The 18,976-nt window shown below is 46.2% G+C and overlaps 1 protein-coding gene, 1 long non-coding RNA gene and 1 other non-coding gene across 13 annotated transcripts in view; 1 reads left to right on the top strand and 2 right to left on the bottom strand.

Moving 5' to 3' along the window:
- SYNE3 (spectrin repeat containing nuclear envelope family member 3) overlaps positions 1-18,976 on the top strand; it is a 93,979-nt gene that overhangs the window by 36,059 nt on the left and 38,944 nt on the right. For all 11 annotated transcript variants that reach the window (XM_077323598.1, XM_077323597.1, XM_077323596.1 and 8 more), the window contains 4 exons: positions 5,474-5,631; positions 11,152-11,324; positions 12,428-12,737; positions 17,489-17,650. In XM_077323598.1, coding sequence (XP_077179713.1) covers positions 5,488-5,631; positions 11,152-11,324; positions 12,428-12,737; positions 17,489-17,650 — 789 coding nt within the window. In that variant the 5' untranslated portion in view covers positions 5,474-5,487. The remainder of the gene's footprint in view (positions 1-5,473; positions 5,632-11,151; positions 11,325-12,427; positions 12,738-17,488; positions 17,651-18,976) is intronic.
- Positions 7,318-18,976, bottom strand: part of LOC143830715 (uncharacterized) — a 30,398-nt gene continuing 18,739 nt past the window's right edge. The window contains exon 2 of the long non-coding RNA XR_013228577.1: positions 7,318-7,505. This is a non-coding gene — a long non-coding RNA (uncharacterized LOC143830715). The remainder of the gene's footprint in view (positions 7,506-18,976) is intronic.
- TRNAD-GUC (transfer RNA aspartic acid (anticodon GUC)) lies at positions 15,297-15,368 on the bottom strand. Its single transcript has one exon. It is a non-coding gene; the product is annotated as a tRNA-Asp (tRNA).

Here is an 18,976-nt window from a genome sequence, read left to right as displayed (position 1 = left end):
AGAGGCCTGGATGGGCCCTTCCATCATAGCCTGGATGGGCTCATGCTGCTCTTGAGTGTTCAGTTCTGATAAGAAGAGCTATGGCTGCATCCGTCAAATCCCATCCAGAGGCCCTCCTTAGGCATGCAAGAGATTAGAAGCATTTACTGGAGTTCCTGCTTTGGGTTTGTTGACAATGGCTCATCTTACTGAACCAGATGCAACTATGCATATGTACACCCTGCACCCCTTGCTAGACATGACATTAGAGATCCGGCTCATTAAACCTCTTTAACTAGCAGCTGGAGGGGAGGAGGGAAGGGAGGATTTGGGTCAGGATTACAGTGGAGGTGGGAGAGGCACCCTTTCCCCTGTGCTCTTTTCTCAGTGTAAACTGGGCCACAGCTGTGCTGATTGTCATTATAGTAAAAAATTAAAGGGGCAGCATACATTTCCTTTGCCAGGGTAAATTGCACTCCTGGGGGGGTTGAATGGTGCAGGGGGTAAGGTTAACATCCCATACAACACCAAGCCATGATTCAAACTGCCCGGCTCTTGGCTGCTATTTTTGTTTAAAGATATCTCAGTAAGACGGAAGATCCAGAATTTCCACCACCTTGTCTAGTTGCATCATTGCATGTGGTTTGCTCCGTGTGTTTTTGTGGAGAGAAAGAGAGAAAGAGACAGTGATGTTGGTTCAGTAGGATCTTGAACCTTCTGCTGCAGCCACAAACTAAAAGGCTCTATGGATCAAACGTACCATGGCAGGTTGAAGGAAAGATGGGAGGAAGAAGGAACAAGAGTCACCTGAAATAAAGGGTCACCTGATTTCATTGTAAAAGGCACCTTCTCCTGTCTGAAAAAAAGCCTAAGCAATTCCAGGTCTAATATCCCAAACACTTTCATAAATTGCTCATGCAATTCAATGCGTGCTGCCCTAATTTATTTATTTGTCTTATTTATAAACCACCTTTCTCACTGAGACTGAAGGCAAATTACCAAGAAGGGAGGTAATAAAATAAATAGTCAATGCCAGAAGATGCCTAGGAGAGGCTGGGACTGTAAATGAGATTCCAGGGGTGTCCTAGCCAGAGTTGCACAGTTAAGGACTTCTGCCTGATCTTCCCTGGAGACTTATTGGTGATGGAAAGTGCTTACAGAAACTGCAGGAAACTTACAGAAGCCACCCCCAACCATAACATTATGCAAGTGTTCTTTCACAGAAATTAGACTGAAACCGACCAATGGCGTGAAGAGCCATTGTTCACGATTGTATATAAATAGTTTTTTTTCCCGTGGTTTCTCAGTTCAGCTCTGCCTCTTGTCCCACCGTGCTGTTCTCGCTCTTTTCTGCTGCTCTAGACATATGAACGCTCTATCTCGATCTACCCCGCAAGGCTGTTGTGTGGATGGCACACCCCGGCCAAGCTGCTTGCCCTGCCACGACCCCCAAGGGTCGACCCCCTAGGTTGAGAACCACTGCTACAGGGGTTTACAGGGCAAGTGATGAATGGCAGTGGTTTACCCTCGCTTACCTCTGGATAATGGTCCCGAAATTCCTTAGAGGTCTCCCAGCCAAGTACTGAGCAGGGCTGACCTGCTTAGAGTCTGAGATCAGATGAGGTTGGGACAGCCTGAGCGATCCAGGTCAGGGCAGAAGCGTATTACCGGCAGGCTAAACTTTCACTGCACACAAACCTGCCATTACCCTTTGCCTAGCAGAAGCATGCCAGTCCTAACTGAACCCTGCCACAAAGGGAACTTGGCTTGTAAAAGATACCGAACCTTTGCATGCTTGGGAGACATTTGTACCCTAGTGCTTTGCATCAGAAAATGTGGGGGGAGGGGGGCAAGAGCACAGAACCAGTTCACATGACCTTTATGCTCTTAACCTCAGCCCAAAGCAGGACATCCCCTTACAGATGGGCTCAAGGCCAAGTATTTGGATGATTTTTTTCCACATTCCAGCCACAATGCATATCTTGCTTAAAACATGGAAATGGCATGCATAAGAAAAACCATGCTCGATCAGACTGAAGACATTCCGTTCACACAATGGTCCACTGGCTGCCTCTAGAAAGCCCCCAAACAGGAAGACAGCAACAGCAGTCGGGGCCCTTATGAGGACCCCAGAAACAGCACATGTTACACCTGTGCTCTCCCATCTGTATGGGCTCCAGATTGGAGACTTTGATGCTCATGATGGTCTGGGACCCCTGCCTTTTCCCTTCTACCCCCTAAAGAGTATTAGAATCTAGCAGCCAAAATCTGCCTAGGCTCCCTGGCCCCAAGGAGTTAAAACTGGCCTTGCCCTAGTCTACCTGAATGGATGAGGGCCCTCTGGGCTCTCAGACAATTCCAGAGGACCTGTAAAACAGAGCTTCTCCACCAGGCCCATGGCTTGATGCCAGAAGAAGACCATCTGGGCCTCCCTGCTGAAAATCCACTCACAGTTAGAAAACCCCGCCAAGCTCTGTGCAACCCCCATCCGGAGAAATTTTAAAGAAGGCAGTCTTTATTGCATTATTGTTGTAAACATATTTTAATATGATTGGTATATTTCTTCTTGTCAACCACCCAGGGCCCACTAGGAAAGGGCAGTATAGAAATGAAATATTTATCTAGCATTTATTTAGTATCCTGCCTATGCTCACCGGCTGATTTACAGAAGCATCCCATCTCCGGTATGGAAGAGCAAACTCTTATGTGTGTTGTATCTTGACTCAGCGGCATTCTTCTTGCTCTACAGAGGTGTGTCAGTTTGATGAACCTACTAAAGCTGCAGTCCCAACAGCTGCCCTCTTGGTCCAGAGGTGAAGAATGTGTCACCCCTAAGGCAACATGTGAGGCCAGGGGAGAGCTCCGTATGCAAATGAACTATGCAATCTCTTCCCCCTTTTTGGTTTTTTCATGAGGCAAGAATCATACAAAACTGGACCCAAAGATATAGGACACCAGATCCCTTTTGGGACCATCTGAGGAAGTAGTCTTGACCTGGATAGCCCAGGCTAACCCAGACTTCTCAGAAGCTAAGCAGGGTCTGTACTTGGATGGGAGACCACCAAGAAAGCCCAGGGTTGCTATGTATGGCAAACCACCTGCATCCACCTCCTGCCTTGAAAATCGTACAGGATAGCCAATATCTCTTCTGTGATTGGACAGTACTTTTTACCACCAGGAGGAATGTGTAGAGAAGGAATATACCCTATATACTTGTTTATAAGCCTAATTTTTCAGCACCGTTTTTCACACTGTTGTTGTTCCCTCCTCGGCTTATACGCGGGTGTATAAGGTGACTGAAATAAAAGCATGCTCCAGCCAGCCATTCGTTGCATTGCCTTTTGCAAATGTGTACTGCAAGCTGAGCTTGCTCTGGCAACTTGTAGGACATCAATGGTTTGACTGAGGGACTCAGATCTTTTTTTTTCCTTTTGCCTTCAATGGCAAAATGAATGGCAGTGCTGGATGGGAGAGCCTGTGATGATGGAGCATTTCCCACCCCCGCTTATATGCGAATCAATAAATTTGCCCAGATTTTGTGATAAAATTAGGTGTCGACTTATTGACAGCGGCTTATATGCGAGTATATGCGGTATATGGTGGGGGAAGGGCAGTAGCAGGGAGCAATGCCCTCTCAACTACTCAGTTTCATTAGAACATATACATAAATTATATTTGTGTGCATTTGTCTGTGGATGTGCAGACTTGCTGCACATGTCTGGGAACTGTGCTTCTTCAGGATTCCCTCCTGTCTGTGAGCAGACAGCCCCTGTATGCATGGACCTTTGTGTGTGCGCAAATGCTATACATATTATCCAATAAATGTGTCTAAGTTGAAGCAGAATTTGCCTCCACAGCCCTATTCCTTTGTGTTTCTTCTATCCTCTTAGAACTTGTGTAAACTGCTCATTTGGAGTACCTGAATTCCATTAATTGAAAGACTGTCTCCCTCCATATGTCCCTGTGCCCAAACTGTGGTAATCAGGAAGCCATCTGTTGGCTGCCTCCCCGCTTAGGGGGGGCCCATCTGGCATTGACCGAGATTCCCTCATGGCTCTGGCTCTGTGGCATGGGCTCCCTGACAAGATGTGGGGGCCCTCCTTGGAGACACCATGAGGCCTGGCTGTTTGCCAGGACTTTTGAGGAGGGTTGAATAGTGGGCATCTTTTAAGGGTGGGTGAGGAGATGTTTGGGGTTTGCTGTTTTGTTTTTGGTTTTAAATGAAAATGTTCATAACTATTATCATAAGCTGCCTTGAACTAGGAGGAAAGGCAAGCTATGAAAGCTTTAATAAATAAGTTGTACGACAGTGGGATTCTCGGCCATTATGTGGAACATATTCTACCATCTCTTGTCTTCTGAGGCCATCCCCACTCTCCTGAGGGCAGGATCAGCCATGGAATACAGGGGGCCACAGGGGGTGCAGCAAGCCGAGTGCAGTGCAGGGCCTTGCCAGGCACAGCTGCCCATCTTCTGAGCCCATCCCCACTCTCCTGAGGGGCAAGACGGGCATCAGCACAGTGAGTGGGGCTCAACACCGGGTCTCCCCAGCTGCCATCTAGTGGGGCGGGACTATGGACATCATGTCTGTCATCATTTCTATAACAGGGAGCATGCCAGTAGATGTATTCCACATCAGTAATAGATAACGTGCAATATAAACAGAAGAGGTCAACCAGCCCTCCTCCACATGAGCCAGGTAAATGTCCGAGCCAGACCAGAGACTGGTTCTGAGCGGCATTTGTCTTCATATCCTTTATAAGGGAGGTTTTCTGTCTCATTTGGGACTGGAGAGGTTGGCTGGTGGATGGATGGCCCTGTTTAGAGACAGCTGGGTAAACTCAAGGGACATCCGGTCCCCATCCTTTCCCCTTCTTTTGGTATCACTAATATGGGCTTCTCAGTAACCACTCTGACAAAGGGAGCTTTGACTCTTGAAAGCTCCTACCTTGGAAATCTTGTTGGTCTCTGGAAGGTCCTGCTGGACTTGAATCTACCCATCTTGTGTTGACTTCTGGGACTGCCTTCTAATGCTGGATTGTGAGTTCTGGGATATATAAAGTTAAAAGGTAAAAATGGAACTTGGTCCTCTTTGGGTGTCTTACCAGGAGACCAGAAGTGCAAAAAGTGAAAACATTTTTAAAGGGCTCTTTAAAGTGGGGCTCCCTAGCTTCTGTGTGTGGGCAGAATGCCATCTCTGACGGCCTCTTGACCTGCTGGGCTGATCATGCGAGAATCACGGCAAATATCGTGGGCTTGCAAATACTTCCGAAATCCCCCTCCCCACCCTGAGAGCTGATTCTAGGAGTCTGCCTCCCCAGTAGACTTCAGTGTCTTCATATCTGAGGACCTGTTTGCAGTGAAACCATTTCAAACCAAGCAGGGGTCCTGAAAGAACAGGTGCAAATGAAAGTATGATTCACAGGCACTGAACTACACAGGCGGCTTGGGGGAAAACGCTACTGAACTCCTCTTTTAATTTCTTCCTCTCCAGAGTCTTCTAATGCGATGACCCAGCAGCCCCAGGATGAATTTGAAAGCAGTGTGGAGAGTGCCGTAGACTGGATGAAGACCATCCAGGAGAGGCTGCAGATCAATGACAACACCAAGGGACCCCGGTCTGCCCTGGAGGCCAGGCTAAGGGACACGGAGGTAAAGAAGGAGCAATTGGAAGCATTTTATTATTGTCATCACTGTGACCGTTTATGCACTGGGAACTTCACTGCCCCACCCCCTTATCAGGAGCACAGATAAGGAGTGGATGAGGTGCACCAGGCCAAATGCTCCCTCATGTGGATGCAGGAAGAGGTGGAGCAACCTGCCACGACTAAAACTCCAGCCTGGAGCCCAGCATGAAACCTCCAGTGCATAAATGGTCTGTGAGAACAAGCCATCGACCTCAGTGGCCATTCTAAGGACCAGACTAGACACAATGGGAAGATACATGTATGTTTGTTATTATAAAGGTGAAACAAGACAGTTGGGTGTGGTGGTAAAGAGCAGTGGTTTTAATCTGGCAAATCGGGTTTCATTCCCTGCACCTCCACATGCAGCCAGCTGGATGACCTTGGGCCAGTCACAGCCATGATAGTGCTGTTCTCACAGAGCAGTTTTTCTCTGAGCTCCCTCAGCCTCACCTACCTCACAAGGTGTCTGTTGTGGGGAGAGGAAGGGAAAGCGACTGTAAGCCACTTTGAGATTCCTTCGGGCAGTGAAAAGCAGGGCATAAAAACCAACTCTGAATAAATACTCTTGTCTTGCATACTCCCACGGTGTCTAATTTGATCCTGAAACTGAATGTACAGCATCTTGCAGATCTGGATGTCATCCCCCTCCCCCCCTGCCGCCCGTATAGACTGGCCTCTGTTTGCTCAGTACAGGCCACGCCAGCATTGGTATTTTGTCTGGAGTGTTTGCAAACCGCGTAGCCGACACATGTCAAAATAGTGACGGATCGGAGGAGGAAACACATGTCGAGATGGTTGTAGCTTTTCCCAGCGTGATTAACTCTCCACGTCTGTCATCCCGTTTCTGTTTTGTTGTGTTCCCCTGTCAACACGAGGCCTGACGTCAGCCTCAGTTAAGAATTCAAGCATTGTGTTGCTGTGTTTGAACAAAGGTCATGTGGTCTAGCCTTCTGTTTCCAGCTGCCAACCAGATGCCTCTACATCACTATTGGCAGAGTTATGATGGTGAGATCCATCTGTTTTTGTATGTCCTCCGAATCTGGCATCCATAAGATATACTGCCCCTGTATATGGAAGTTCTATTTAACCATCCTGATTCATCGCTTTGATAAGACAGTGAGGTCCTCCGATGTTTTTTAAAGACTAAACTCATCTGATGGCAAGGCTTCCTAAAGAAGAGCTGTGTACTCCAGTGAATGAGTCATTGGACCTTTATCCCCAGACAGTTACATTTTCCCCTCTTTGCACAATGATCACCTCTTTCTAACCTTACAGCAGGGATTAATAGTGCAGTCCTAGGCAGAGTCATACCCTTCTCCGTCCACAGAAGTCAAATGGCTTAGAAGGAAATAACTCTGTTTAGAATTGAACAGTAAGTGAGTGGACGTTAATATTTTCCCACTATAATCATAACAGACAGAAATTACTCTAGCTAATGTCTTCTTCTTCATGGCTTTTTTTTTAATTAATTGGTTCCAGAATTTCTCTTTCCAAGCTGAGCAGTTTTGTTTCTTTCCCTGCCTTGCTCCCTTTTCTTTCTTTCCCTGCCTTGCTATGATTTATTTTCTGCTAATCTGCTCATGTAAACACTAGCCAAGAAAAGCAGCAATTTAAAAAAAAGTTTCAAGAAATTCAAAGGTCAACATCGCTGTCAGTTTTCACAAGGTTGATTATTCACCATCACTAGAAACGCTAATGAGCTCTGAAACCAGCGCTCCAGATGTATTTATAGATCTCTCTTTTGTCACCTTGTGTTAGGTGCCCGTGGCTGAATTTCAGTTAGATTTACAGACATGTCCATGAAGCAGGGAACTGTGGAAGCAGCAGCAGGGACGAAGCCTACAAAAAAGAAGACATAACATATATAGAGCCGTGAGGCTACTTTAGAAGCACCCTCACCACCTTTAAGACAAATATACTTTTTGTTTAATTGTACAAATATGTAGTGAGGTGTGATGTTTAAAGGGTGGTGGCCTCTCATCTGGAGAACAGGGCTTGATTCTCCACTCCTCCACATGCAGCCAGCTGGGTGACCTTGGGCTTGAGGCAGCACAGATAAAGCTGTTCTGACCGGGCAGTGATATCAGGGGTCTCTCAGCCTCACCCACCTCACAGGGTGTCTGTTGTGGGGAGAGGAAAGGGAAGGTGAATGTAAGCCACTTTGAGACTCCTTTGGGTAGAGCAAGGTAGCAGATAAGAACCACGTCTTCTTCTTCAGTAATATCAGGACTCTCAGCCTCACCTCCCTCACAGGGTGTCTGATGTGGGGAGAGGAAAGGGAAGGTGAATATAAGCCTCTTTGAGACTCCTTCAGGTAGAGCAAAGTGGCATACAAGAACCAACACCTTCTTCTAATACCCATGGGATCATAAGCACTGACCATCAGTTTCTAGAAAGTCCAGCAACATTTTTTAAAACATTCTTTTTAAAATGGGAGGAGGGCAAGAATTAAAATACTCATCTTGGGGGGGGGGAGTGTTCAAATAAAGCCAAATAACTTGTTTTGAAGAATGGGGGGGGGAGGGGTACACGGTTGACAGGAAAGCCGCTATCCAAGTTGATAGAATGACAATCTGTTTTGCAGACTGCAAAGCAGGGAGGAAGCCTAATTTACAGTGTGGTTGAAAAAAAAACACAAACTACTCTGACTATTAAAAATAATGTTACCCCTCTCTTTTCTTCCAAAAAAATAATTGATTTATTACTCTGCTGGCTGGCAAAGTGGCTGATCAGGTTTGCACCTGTTTACATTCACCGCACCACGAGGGGAACCCAGGTCACTGATGTCTGTGGTGCTCTCTCAGTTCTACCACCTGCCTTGGCACACCGGTGTTTGCTCCTCAGTCAATCGCGGAAATACAGTAATCTCTCAATACTCTCAAAAGGCTCTGCATGGTTGTATAGCACCTCCAGGCATAGCTAGTTGCAGTTTAGGGTTAATGTTTTTTTTTCCAAAACTAGCTTTTAGTTTTGATCCTTTAAACTTAGTAATTAGGGGTTAGATCCAGCCAACTTCTTGCCCGATCTTGCCCAATTCCCCTCCCTAGTAGCTCCCATGATCTTCAGCATAGTCTTTGCTGATCAAAGGGAACTCTCACTCCTCCCTCTTTCACCAGAGGGAAAACTAGTTAGATGTGGTTTTTTGGATAGCTTAGCATACCGCAATGCTCAGGAAAAAAATAACACATTTAAGAAGGGATTTCACTATTATTAAAAAGCCTGTTAGGGCTTTTGCTATATGGTGAAAAGAAGAGGCAGGATCTAGGCCGTGAAAGCTATGCTGCAATAAAACGTGGAAAGTTTTTAAGGTACCGCTGGACTCCTTGTTTTTCTTTGCTGCGATGGACAAAGACTCTGAGATGAATTCCCACGCAACGTCTTTTATTGAAAACACATTTCTAAATGAACCAAGCCCTTCCATACCATGACAAGAAAAATTTAATCAAATGCCAAGATTTTCTAGGGAAAATGTGAGCGGGCTGTGACTGGACGGCGTGATGTTTCAAGTTTAATTTAAAAACAGGCAGTGAGTGATTGTTTGATCTGGGTAAGAGCTGTGGCACTGAGAGGAGAGGCTCGACCCTGTATCATCACTACATGGTGTACACCAGCTTGGTGTAGTGGGTAGGAGTGTGGACTTCTAGTCTGGCAAGCTGGGTTTGATTCCTCGCTCCTCCCCGACATGCAGCCAGCTGGGTGACCTTGGGCTCTCCACAGCACTGATGAAGCGGTTCTGACCAAGCAGTGATATCAGGGCTCTCTCAGCCTCACCTCCCTCACAGGGTTTCTGTCATGGGGAGAGGAAAGGGAAGGCCGCTTTGAGACTCCTTAGGGTAGAGAAAAGGGGTATATAAGAACCAATTCTTGTTCTTCAGTAATATCAGGGCTCTCTCAGCCTCACCTCCCTCACAAGGGTGTCTGTTGTGGGGAGAGGAAAGGGAAGGCCATTGTAAGCCACATTGAGACTCTCGGGTAGAAAAAAAGTGACATATAAGAAGCAACTCTTCTTCTTCTTCGATACATAGTAGCTCATTCCCCTTCCCACCACCCACCCTCCCTCCCCCTGGCATCCCCATGGAGAGACTGCCACCATTTTAAAGCCTAAAATGGGCAATTTTAAAGGCTGTGAGGTGAGCTCATATTGAGGTGCTTGTTCCCCACACAGACAGACACTCCTTTTCTAGTTCCCTGTTTCCTGGACAGAGAGCTTTCAAGTGACAGTGGTGTACCCAAGGTGGACACATGTATGATGTTTCTTCTAGCTTGACCCTTAGTCTCCTCTGTGCCAGTACTAGGGCCGTGATCCTCCTCACACCACCCCCAGTAACTATTTTTAAATTGAAACTGATGGCCAGTCATAGATCCTTAACTATTTAATCCCTAGGGTTCTTAACTTAGAAAACAACTCTAATAAGAACAAATCTAGAACTTAAAGCTGCACCATTAGAATTTCTTCATTTACTTTTAATGATGGTGAAGAGGTAGGAGGCTTCTCAGAGCATTCCCCAGTTCTAAAAACAATTTCAGACTTAAGTTTCTTCAGCGACATGTCTAAATAAAAATTAGTAAACTTAATTAACAAAGACTTGAGACTTAACATCCGGAAGGAGTTCCTGACAGTTAGAGCGGTTCCTCAGTGAAACAGGCTTCCTTGGGAGGTGGTGGGTTCTCCATGTGTGGAAATTTTTAAACAGAGGCTGGAGAGCCATCTGACGGAGAGGCTGATTCTGTGAGGGCTCAAGGGAGTGGCAGGTTACAGTGGATGAGCGATTGGGGTGTGAGTGTCCTGCATAGTGCAGGGGGTTGGACTAGATGGCCTGTGTTGCCCCTTCCAACTCTATGATTCTATGAAATTAACAAAAAAAGAAAGCTTAATAAACAAAGATAATTTATCCTAGTATTATGTGCAATAACAAGGAAATAAATTAAACCTACTTTCATTCTTTTTTATAATAGCTCCTTTTGAAAGCTATTATAAAAAGAATGTAAGTAGTTTTAATTTACTTGTTATCACATATAATGCTAGGACAAATTATCTTTTTAATATAAGTTTTAACACTTTTCCCACAATACATGACATTTCATCAGTATTACATTTTTACACCATAATTCCCCCATTCTTCTATTATGACTACCTCACCAAACTTTTGCATCCACTTAACCATGATAAATTATTTTGTTAATTAAGCTTACTATTTTTTATTCAGACTTGTTGCTCAATAAAATGTGTCTGAAATATGTCTGAAAATGTTTATAGAACTGGGGAACACTCTGGCAAGTATTCTACCTCTTCACCGGCATTAAACGGATATGAAAAATTTCTATATATTTCAGTTTTTTTCTTATTAGTGTAACTTTTGTCCTGGACAGTCTTTGTTTGTGTATCTTAAAAACTACTCTAGCAATGGAAATAGCATTCACATTTCCTTTAGGATTGAAAAACTTGTTGACCGTTTAATTTTGATGTGCGATTTCCTCCCCACAGAAAATTTGTCAGTTGGAGCCTGAAGGTCGGTTGAAAGTCGACTTAGTGCTAATGAAGGCAGATGCTCTCCTTCGGTGCCTCAGTGAGGAGAAAAAGCATGAGACTTTATCCAAACTGAAAGACGTTAAAGCCATGTGGGAAGAAACCGCCATATATATTACTCACTGCCACAGGTAACATTGCTAAGTGTTTCCCTTCAGGCCTGCCATCAGGATCCTTCAAGTCTGAGGGCACAGACCACAGCTAGTTAGTCAGCATAAAGTTGCCGTACTTGCTCCACTTTCTGCTGCCATTTTGTAGAATGTCCTTTCCTCTGATTGGCCTCGTAACCTGTTCATGTGGGAGCCATATACAGCTCCTTTTCCTGGAAAGCTACACCCTAGTCCGGAACACTGCACTGCCCCACACGTTCATGAAGCCTTTCTTACAATAAAACTTTGTTATTTAAGCTTCACAGTAATGTCACTTGTGGCAGTACTCACTTGTGGCAGGATTTACACTTGAACTGGAATGTGATTTCCTGAGATCATTACCACTTCATGGAGTTTATCCTATCTGAAAAACTTGCCTTTTTGTCTTGGAAGAACTACAAGAGGGTTAAAGAGAGTAGAGAGTCAAACCAAGAGTGGTGCAGAACCAGGACGATGTAACCTACACCCAACACTTTGCTCCTCATTAATGCTGCCCATTGTGTTGCCCCAGCCAGCTTCACATGTATGATTAACAGAGAACTGGCCCTGAAGATTGCTAGACTTGTCCCACACTTTAGATCATGGATCTCAGAAGCACTTTTATATTAATGAAAAGTTCATGCTTTGTGAGAATGGGGTAGTGGAAAGAATGTTCCCCTAGTCATCTTGCTCCAGCCAGTTCTTCATTACCAAGTTCTTCATTACTTTAAGGTTCTAGTTTTGCACTATCCTGCTTACCTCAGCAACTTAAACCATCGGCATACCTGAATACACATGAAGCAGCTTTATGCTGACCCAGACTATTGTCTCATCAAGGTCAGTATTGTCTACTTAGATTAGTGGCATCTCTCCAGATCCTCAGGTAGAGGTCTTTCACATCACCTATTTCATCATATCTCAGAAGTTAAGCAGGGTGGGTACTTGGACCAAGGAAGACTCTGTAGAGGAAGGGATGGCAAACCACCTCTATTTGTCCCTTGTTGAGAAAGCTCCCTGTTGGGGTCACTATAAATCAATTGCAACTTGGCAGTACATATATATGTGCTTCAGTCCGCATTTCAAGCTTTCCTTCTTTCCCCCCTCAGCCGTATTGAGTGGGTGTGGCTGCACTGGAGTGAATACTTGAAGGCTCAAGATGAATTTAATGTCTGGATTCATAACATGAAGGTGACCTTGGAGCCCGACATAGAGCTACAGCTAGGCTTAAAGGAGAAGCAGTGGCAGCTGAGCCATGCCCAAGTCCTGCTCAACGATGTCATCAATCAGGCAACGCTTCTGGAAAGGCTATTAGAGGAAGCTGCTTCTTTGTTCAATCGGATCGGAGACCCCAGCGTAGACGAGGATGTACAAAAAAAAATGAAGGCGGAATATGAAGAAGTCAAGATTGAAGCACAGGTAAGGAAAGCTGTTGCAGGGATTTCCTCCCTCGTATGACCCACAAAAGTTTTCATAATAAACCCTACATACCATTGAGATCCATTGTTGGTCCAGCCAGTGAGTCACAGCCTCAGTGGAGATTCTTCCACTTCCAAATGAGCATGACCATGTTTGGGGCTTCTTTGTTTTTCATAACACCCCCAGCAACTGAGAACTGGAATGAGGAACCAGATGTCATGCTGTAGCTTCCTTAGGTCTCTCAACCACACTCGAGTTGGTGCTCAAAGTCTGAGTGATCCTGAATAACAAGTGGTATGAGTATGGATAGAGAATCCTGCCTTGTGGTGTATGTTTGGATGGAGGAAATGTTGAAGACATTCAAGGTTGGATACACACTTTTCTTGGATGCTTAGGGCTGATCCTGCGTTGAGCAGGAGGTTGGACTAGATGTTCTGTATGGCCCCTTCCAACTCTATGATTCTGTGATTCTGTGATCTGTGATATTTAGCTCATAACATTCAATGGAGTTTGGATCTTGGTAAACTCATGCCGTAGACAGCTTTTATAAGACTAGGGTTCCGCCTGGCAACAGCAGAGATCAGGTGGGAAAGCAGCCATCAGTAACTGTGTGATATCACTTCTGGGAAAACCCAGAAGAGAAATCATGCCTCTCTAGGAATTATCAGAAACTCTGTGGCAGGTTTTCTCAACCATGGTTTCATGAAACCCTGGGGTTTCTTGATAGCTCTGGAAGACTTTCTTGAATAGGTAGGAGTTAATGGGTACATCTCTGAACTGGCCACCAGCAGAATTGGTCACCAGCTGAGATCTGCCACTTCCACTACGACTTGCAACTCCCCACCCCCTTGCACTTGATGGCAGCTCCAAATTGCTTTAGCCAAAAAGCAGCAGCTGGGCTGAATTAATGCACTCCTGAGTAATGTCAAAGAGGAATTCTCAACTTTTCTGGCTTCATTCTCCACCTGCCAAAGTCTTTCAATTACAGCCTCCGAAAAATTTCTAGAGCTTGGCTGCTTCTTTCTTTTCCATTCCTTGTCTTCAGCCATACGCAGCCTAAAAGGTTTATTGGCAGTCTGCTGTTCAAATAATGTAAATAATCACTGGAGACATTCTGCCTTTCCAGCTGTAGCAGGAAGAAGAGGGAGATTTTTGATCCTAATTCAGTTTAGATTGGCAGGAGGCATGACATGTGTTTGTTCTGGGCAACTAGGAGCTGGCTCGGAGGCGATTCATTATTTCCTGCATCCTTGAATGCCTCCAGAGAGATCAGTGGGGGTAGCGTTTTGAATGAATCAGAGACGTACATGTACATCCCATGGAGGTGCATTTGGATCAGTGCTAAGAAATTCTCAATGTTGATATCCTTTCTGAATTTGTTGCACTCTCTGAACCTATGAAGCTGCCTTGAACTGAGACCCAGTGGTCCACCTAGCCCAATCCTGTCTCCTCTGGGTGACAGTGACTCTTGAGGGCCTTAGGAGCTTTTGGAGGTTAAGCCGGTGCTCTGCCACTGATTGAATTTAAATATGATTCTCCAGTCTTGCCTCACTCTGAGCAAACTATCTGGTTGGGAGGGAGTCTATGGATGGGGTCACTGTTGCATGCAAGAGTCCATAGACATTTAAGATTTATTTTCTGCTGTCACTCTTCCTTCAGACATGTTGCCCCCACTCTCTTGCTTATCAACAGAGCTTATTGTGTTACTCTCAGCTCGGGCTGCCAGACTCTCCTGGGCCCATTATGCACGGAGTGGAAGGTCCGCATTCAGGGTGGAATGGCGGCGGCTAATATCACCAATTATGCACGCTGCAGGCGGCAACCGGGTGCAGAGTCAACGTATGCCGCCGAAAAAGCCGCGTTAGTGAGATGCGGAAGAAAGTGGAGCTTCCCGGGACCAGGGCGCAACCGGAAGCGGCTCCAGAGTAGCTGCATGCACAATTGGATACTCTGGGTTTTGCCGCCGTTGCGTTCCGTCCCGTGCGTAAGCGGTTTGCTTTGCTTCTTCCTCTTCCACGTTCTCCATGCTGCCGTTTCAGCGGCCGTGCATAATAGGCCCTGGTGAGGGCTGGAGTTCTCCAGGAATTATGACATTTATAGACTGGAGAAACCAGTTCCCCTGGAGAAAATGGCAGCAGCCGAAGTACAAGTCTCTGGCATGCCACAGCTTTACTCTCTCCCCAAGTTCTGCCCTGCAAAGCACCGCACCCAAATCTCCATGAATTTCCCAGACCGGTGTTGGCACTCTCAGCATAGACCAGTTCCATCTTTCCATGGCTGCTTACATGGCTGCTTATTTCCTGCTCTGATTCCCAGACATAGAGGATCCCCAACCATGGAAGTTTCTCTTCCCATTACAGTGAATCTTTCTCTCACACCTGAAAGTCTGATGATGGGGCCAAGACTCTCTACTCTTGTAAGAAACAAAGGAGGAAAACCTCAAAATACATTTATACTTGAACATGTGAAGCCACCCTAGACTGAATCAGACCATGTCCATCAAGGCAGCAGTTTTCCAGAATCTCAGGGGGAGGTCTTTCCCATCACCTCGTTCTTAATTGGAGATGCCAAGGATTGAACCTGGGACCTTCTGCATGACAAGCAGAAGCTCTGCCACTGAGCCACATCTCTATGCTTTGGGGGATCACTTCAATTTGTGAACTCCTTAAGAAATCTTCTGCACCACTAAGGTCCCAGCAAGTTTGTGTTCGTAGTCCCTGGTCAATCAATAGTACTTTCCATGGGAGAAAACAGGACCCATTCTGCACCCAAGCATTTATGCACCTTCAATACACAGGTAGATTTTCCTGTTCTGCACAGGAAAATCCAGCTGCAAAAGCACATTGAAAGTGCATTATCTTCCATGTGCAGAATTAGCCCAGGTTTCTTCAAATGCACTGGGATATAGCAAGCGTTTATTCGGGGATGGTACCTGTTGAGGATTTCCTCCTTTGTTATCTCCTGTTTTGGTCCCCTTCCCCTTCTTCCTTATGCATTGTACCAGGCACACGCTAAACAGAGGGGGGGGGAAGCCAGCACCGATGAGGGGAGATGACCAAAGACACATTTCACTGCATTTGTTCCAATTCTGAACTGTTCCATTCACAGTTGTGCAAATACACAGAGGCATGGTTTTACAGGAGTCCAGGTGAGAGGGAGCAGCCAAGGGGTAAATTCCACTTGCAGATTCCATTGGTTAATGGGAGTGGAAGCTTCTGAAGCAACTTTTGAAATCTGAGCTGTTTTCCTTCTTTTGGTACACCATGTTCCAGGTAACCGTTGTTTCCTTGTGATGAGAGGCACACAAATCATGTTGTTGCCAAATTTTAACTCAGATTTACGAGACTCGCTCTGAATGTTGCCTTTTTGTATTCAGTGTGGGTCCCTTGGACTGTGGGTTGGCCTTTCCCAAATAACCAGTGCTGGACTATTCTGACTCATGCCAAAGCAGATCCAGTTAAGCAAAACTAAGTATTATTTCAGTGCATTTCCTGAGTACTATAATTGTTGGAATATAAATATTTTGAAGAGATTTTAGCATGCTGAGTTATGGCTCTCTCTGTCTTTCTTGCTTGCTTAAAATAAATTTCTGAGAGATTGTCGCAGATTATGTGGAACACATCATCTGTGACAATCTGGCTGTCGCTGGCAGGTGCGGCACCAGGAGCAGGCAAGGGACAAGCAGAATGGTGGGTGGAGAGAAGGAGTGGGCGGTTTGCAACCTCCACCCCCCCCTTCCTGCGACGCTTAGGGCATTCATTCACTTACCTGGCCAGGGAGTCTTGCAGCCACCCACTACCATGTGTAACCTGCACAGGACAGCCCTTCACTGCCACCAGCATAGCCTCCTCACCAGCATGGGCTCCTCCACCACCTGCAACCTCCACTTCTGCCTCTGCTGCAGCCGCACCTGATGCTGAGAAAGCGGTGGCAGTGGCGGAGGCTGTAGTGGTGCTGGCAGAGTCCTGAAGCTGGCAGCTGGGGAGCAGCCAGCTAGAATGGAGAAACCCATGTGGGTGATGGAGGAGGTGGCGGAGGAGGGCTATAGGTGGAGGAGGGCTGCCCCATGCAGGTTGCGCATGGTAGCGGCTCCCTGGCCAGGTAAGTGAATGAATGCCCTAGGCATCCTGGGAAGGGGAGGGCTGCCAGATTCAGGCCTCTGCTGTCACCACTGCAGCCTCTGCCACTGTGGCCTCTGCCACCACCACTGCTGCTTCATCATCCTGCAATCCAGGCGGAGCTGCTGCCTTGGTGTCCAGGGGCATAGTCACTGTCTCGGCCCCAGCCAGCAGGCCTGCAGCCTCCTCCATCCACCACCCTGCCTCTCTGCGGCCACTGTCTCAGCCAGCATGGCCACCTCCCTGCCTCTTCTGGCTCATTCCCTGGGGTGGAACAGCAGACATCACGTCCGTACCCATTTCCGTCCCAGGAGGTAAGCCAGAAGATGTGTTCCACATCAAAAAGGTAAAGCATGGAAACACACTGGCCATGACCTTATAGGCCTTCTGAACTTTGTGTCCATGAAACTGAGCACTGAATCAAAGCCCAGTGAGAACTGGAACAAGCTGTTCTGTCCTTATGCTAGGGTCAAGATGTGCACCAAGATGCACATTGTTGAAATGGCTGAATGATAGGGGGAGGGGGAGGGGAGGGGGAGGATAGTTCCCTTTGTGTCAATTTTTAAAATGTGAAGAATTCAGAGAAAAGATCATTTCCGCTCTCCCCATAGTTCATGTTTCTATTTGTTTCAGAGGAGAGTACAACTGCTTGAGAAGATCACACAAGAACATGAGCAGTATAAGGGCAGTATTGACCAGTTCCAGATATGGCTGACCCGTGTGACAGAAAGACTGAACAACTGCCTCAGCCACGGAGTAAAAGTCCCGGCAGAAAACAGAATTAAGTCCCTGCAGGTACTTGACTTGTTCTTACTTCATAAGAAGTAAGGACTCCTGCTCGTATTTCCTGGCCCATCCATTTGTGTGTGTGTGCGGCTTTAGAGAGCCGGCATGCTGGGTAAAAAAGAAAACATGGTTTTAAGGATCCTGGTTCCACCCAGCCTAAATTTAAAAGCTTCCATGAGGATTAATAAAATGAAACAAAAATATAAATTTGTAACTGTGTTTGAGCTCTGCAGACAATGGAATCATAGAGTTGGAAGGGGTCATACAGGCCATCTAACCCAACTTTCTGCTCAATGCTGGATCAGCCTAAAGCAGAAATATCTGTCCAGCTGCTGCTTAATATCTGTCCAGCTGCTGTCCAGCTGCTGCCAATGAGGGGGAGCTCATCACCTCCTTAGGCAGCCTATTCCACTGCTCTGACAGTGAAATCCCCCCCCCCCCTGATATTTATCCTCATAGGGCTTGGTCCCCAGACCCTGCATCGTCCTCATTGCTGTCCTGCACCCTCTCAATTTTGTCCATGTCCTTTTTGAACTAGGACACAGAACTGCCAACTGCCAGGGGTTTTTTGGTTCCTGCTTCAGGTTGTCCCCGCCACCCTCCCATTTACCTCACACCTAGATGTACCAAGTTTCATACCCCCAGTGTACCAAAATATGCCCATAACTTGCCAAATTCCAGTGGGCTCCATGGTCTGACACACATCAGAGCATACCATGCCCTCTCATTACTGGCATTCCTGTCCTGGCCCAACCCACTTTTAAAATCATGCACCCTACTACAAAGAATCAAAATACAATTACTCTGATTTGAAGGTGCACATTAAGGCAACCTTGAACAGCCTTGAGGCATGCTTTCTGTCTTCTGTATTGGATGCCCTTAAGTTAGCATATAGACTGATCCTTCATCCCCTGAAGGATATCAGCTGCTGTTTCCAGGGCAGAGTCTGGACGCATAGGATAAGGCACTTTCAATGTGATTCGGCAGCTGGATTTTCCTGTACAGAACAGGAAAATCTACTTCTAAAGTGCATTGGAAGTGCATTATCTATTGTGTGCAGAATCTGCCCAGGTTTAGAGTCTAGCAACTGCTCTACCTCAGAGAAATCTTTAAGGATCTCCCCTTCAAATTAGGTTTATGGGAGGCCAGGAGACCTCTTTGAGTTAACCAATGTCATTACTGGAAGAGTCATCATCAATGAATCTGTGGGCCAGGTCACAGCTTAATATGTGTTAGACTTTTTATGTATTTACAAACACCATAGTACGCTGTGCTTATCCCAACAGTACTGCCAGTATGACGTACGCCCAACACTGTCTGGCGACAGGATGGTGG

This window comes from Paroedura picta, chromosome 2 (genome assembly GCF_049243985.1).
Source record: "Paroedura picta isolate Pp20150507F chromosome 2, Ppicta_v3.0, whole genome shotgun sequence".
Lineage (NCBI taxonomy): Eukaryota > Metazoa > Chordata > Lepidosauria > Squamata > Gekkonidae > Paroedura > Paroedura picta.
Note: the sequence above shows the minus strand (reverse complement) of the source record. Positions and strands in the feature narration are given on the sequence as shown.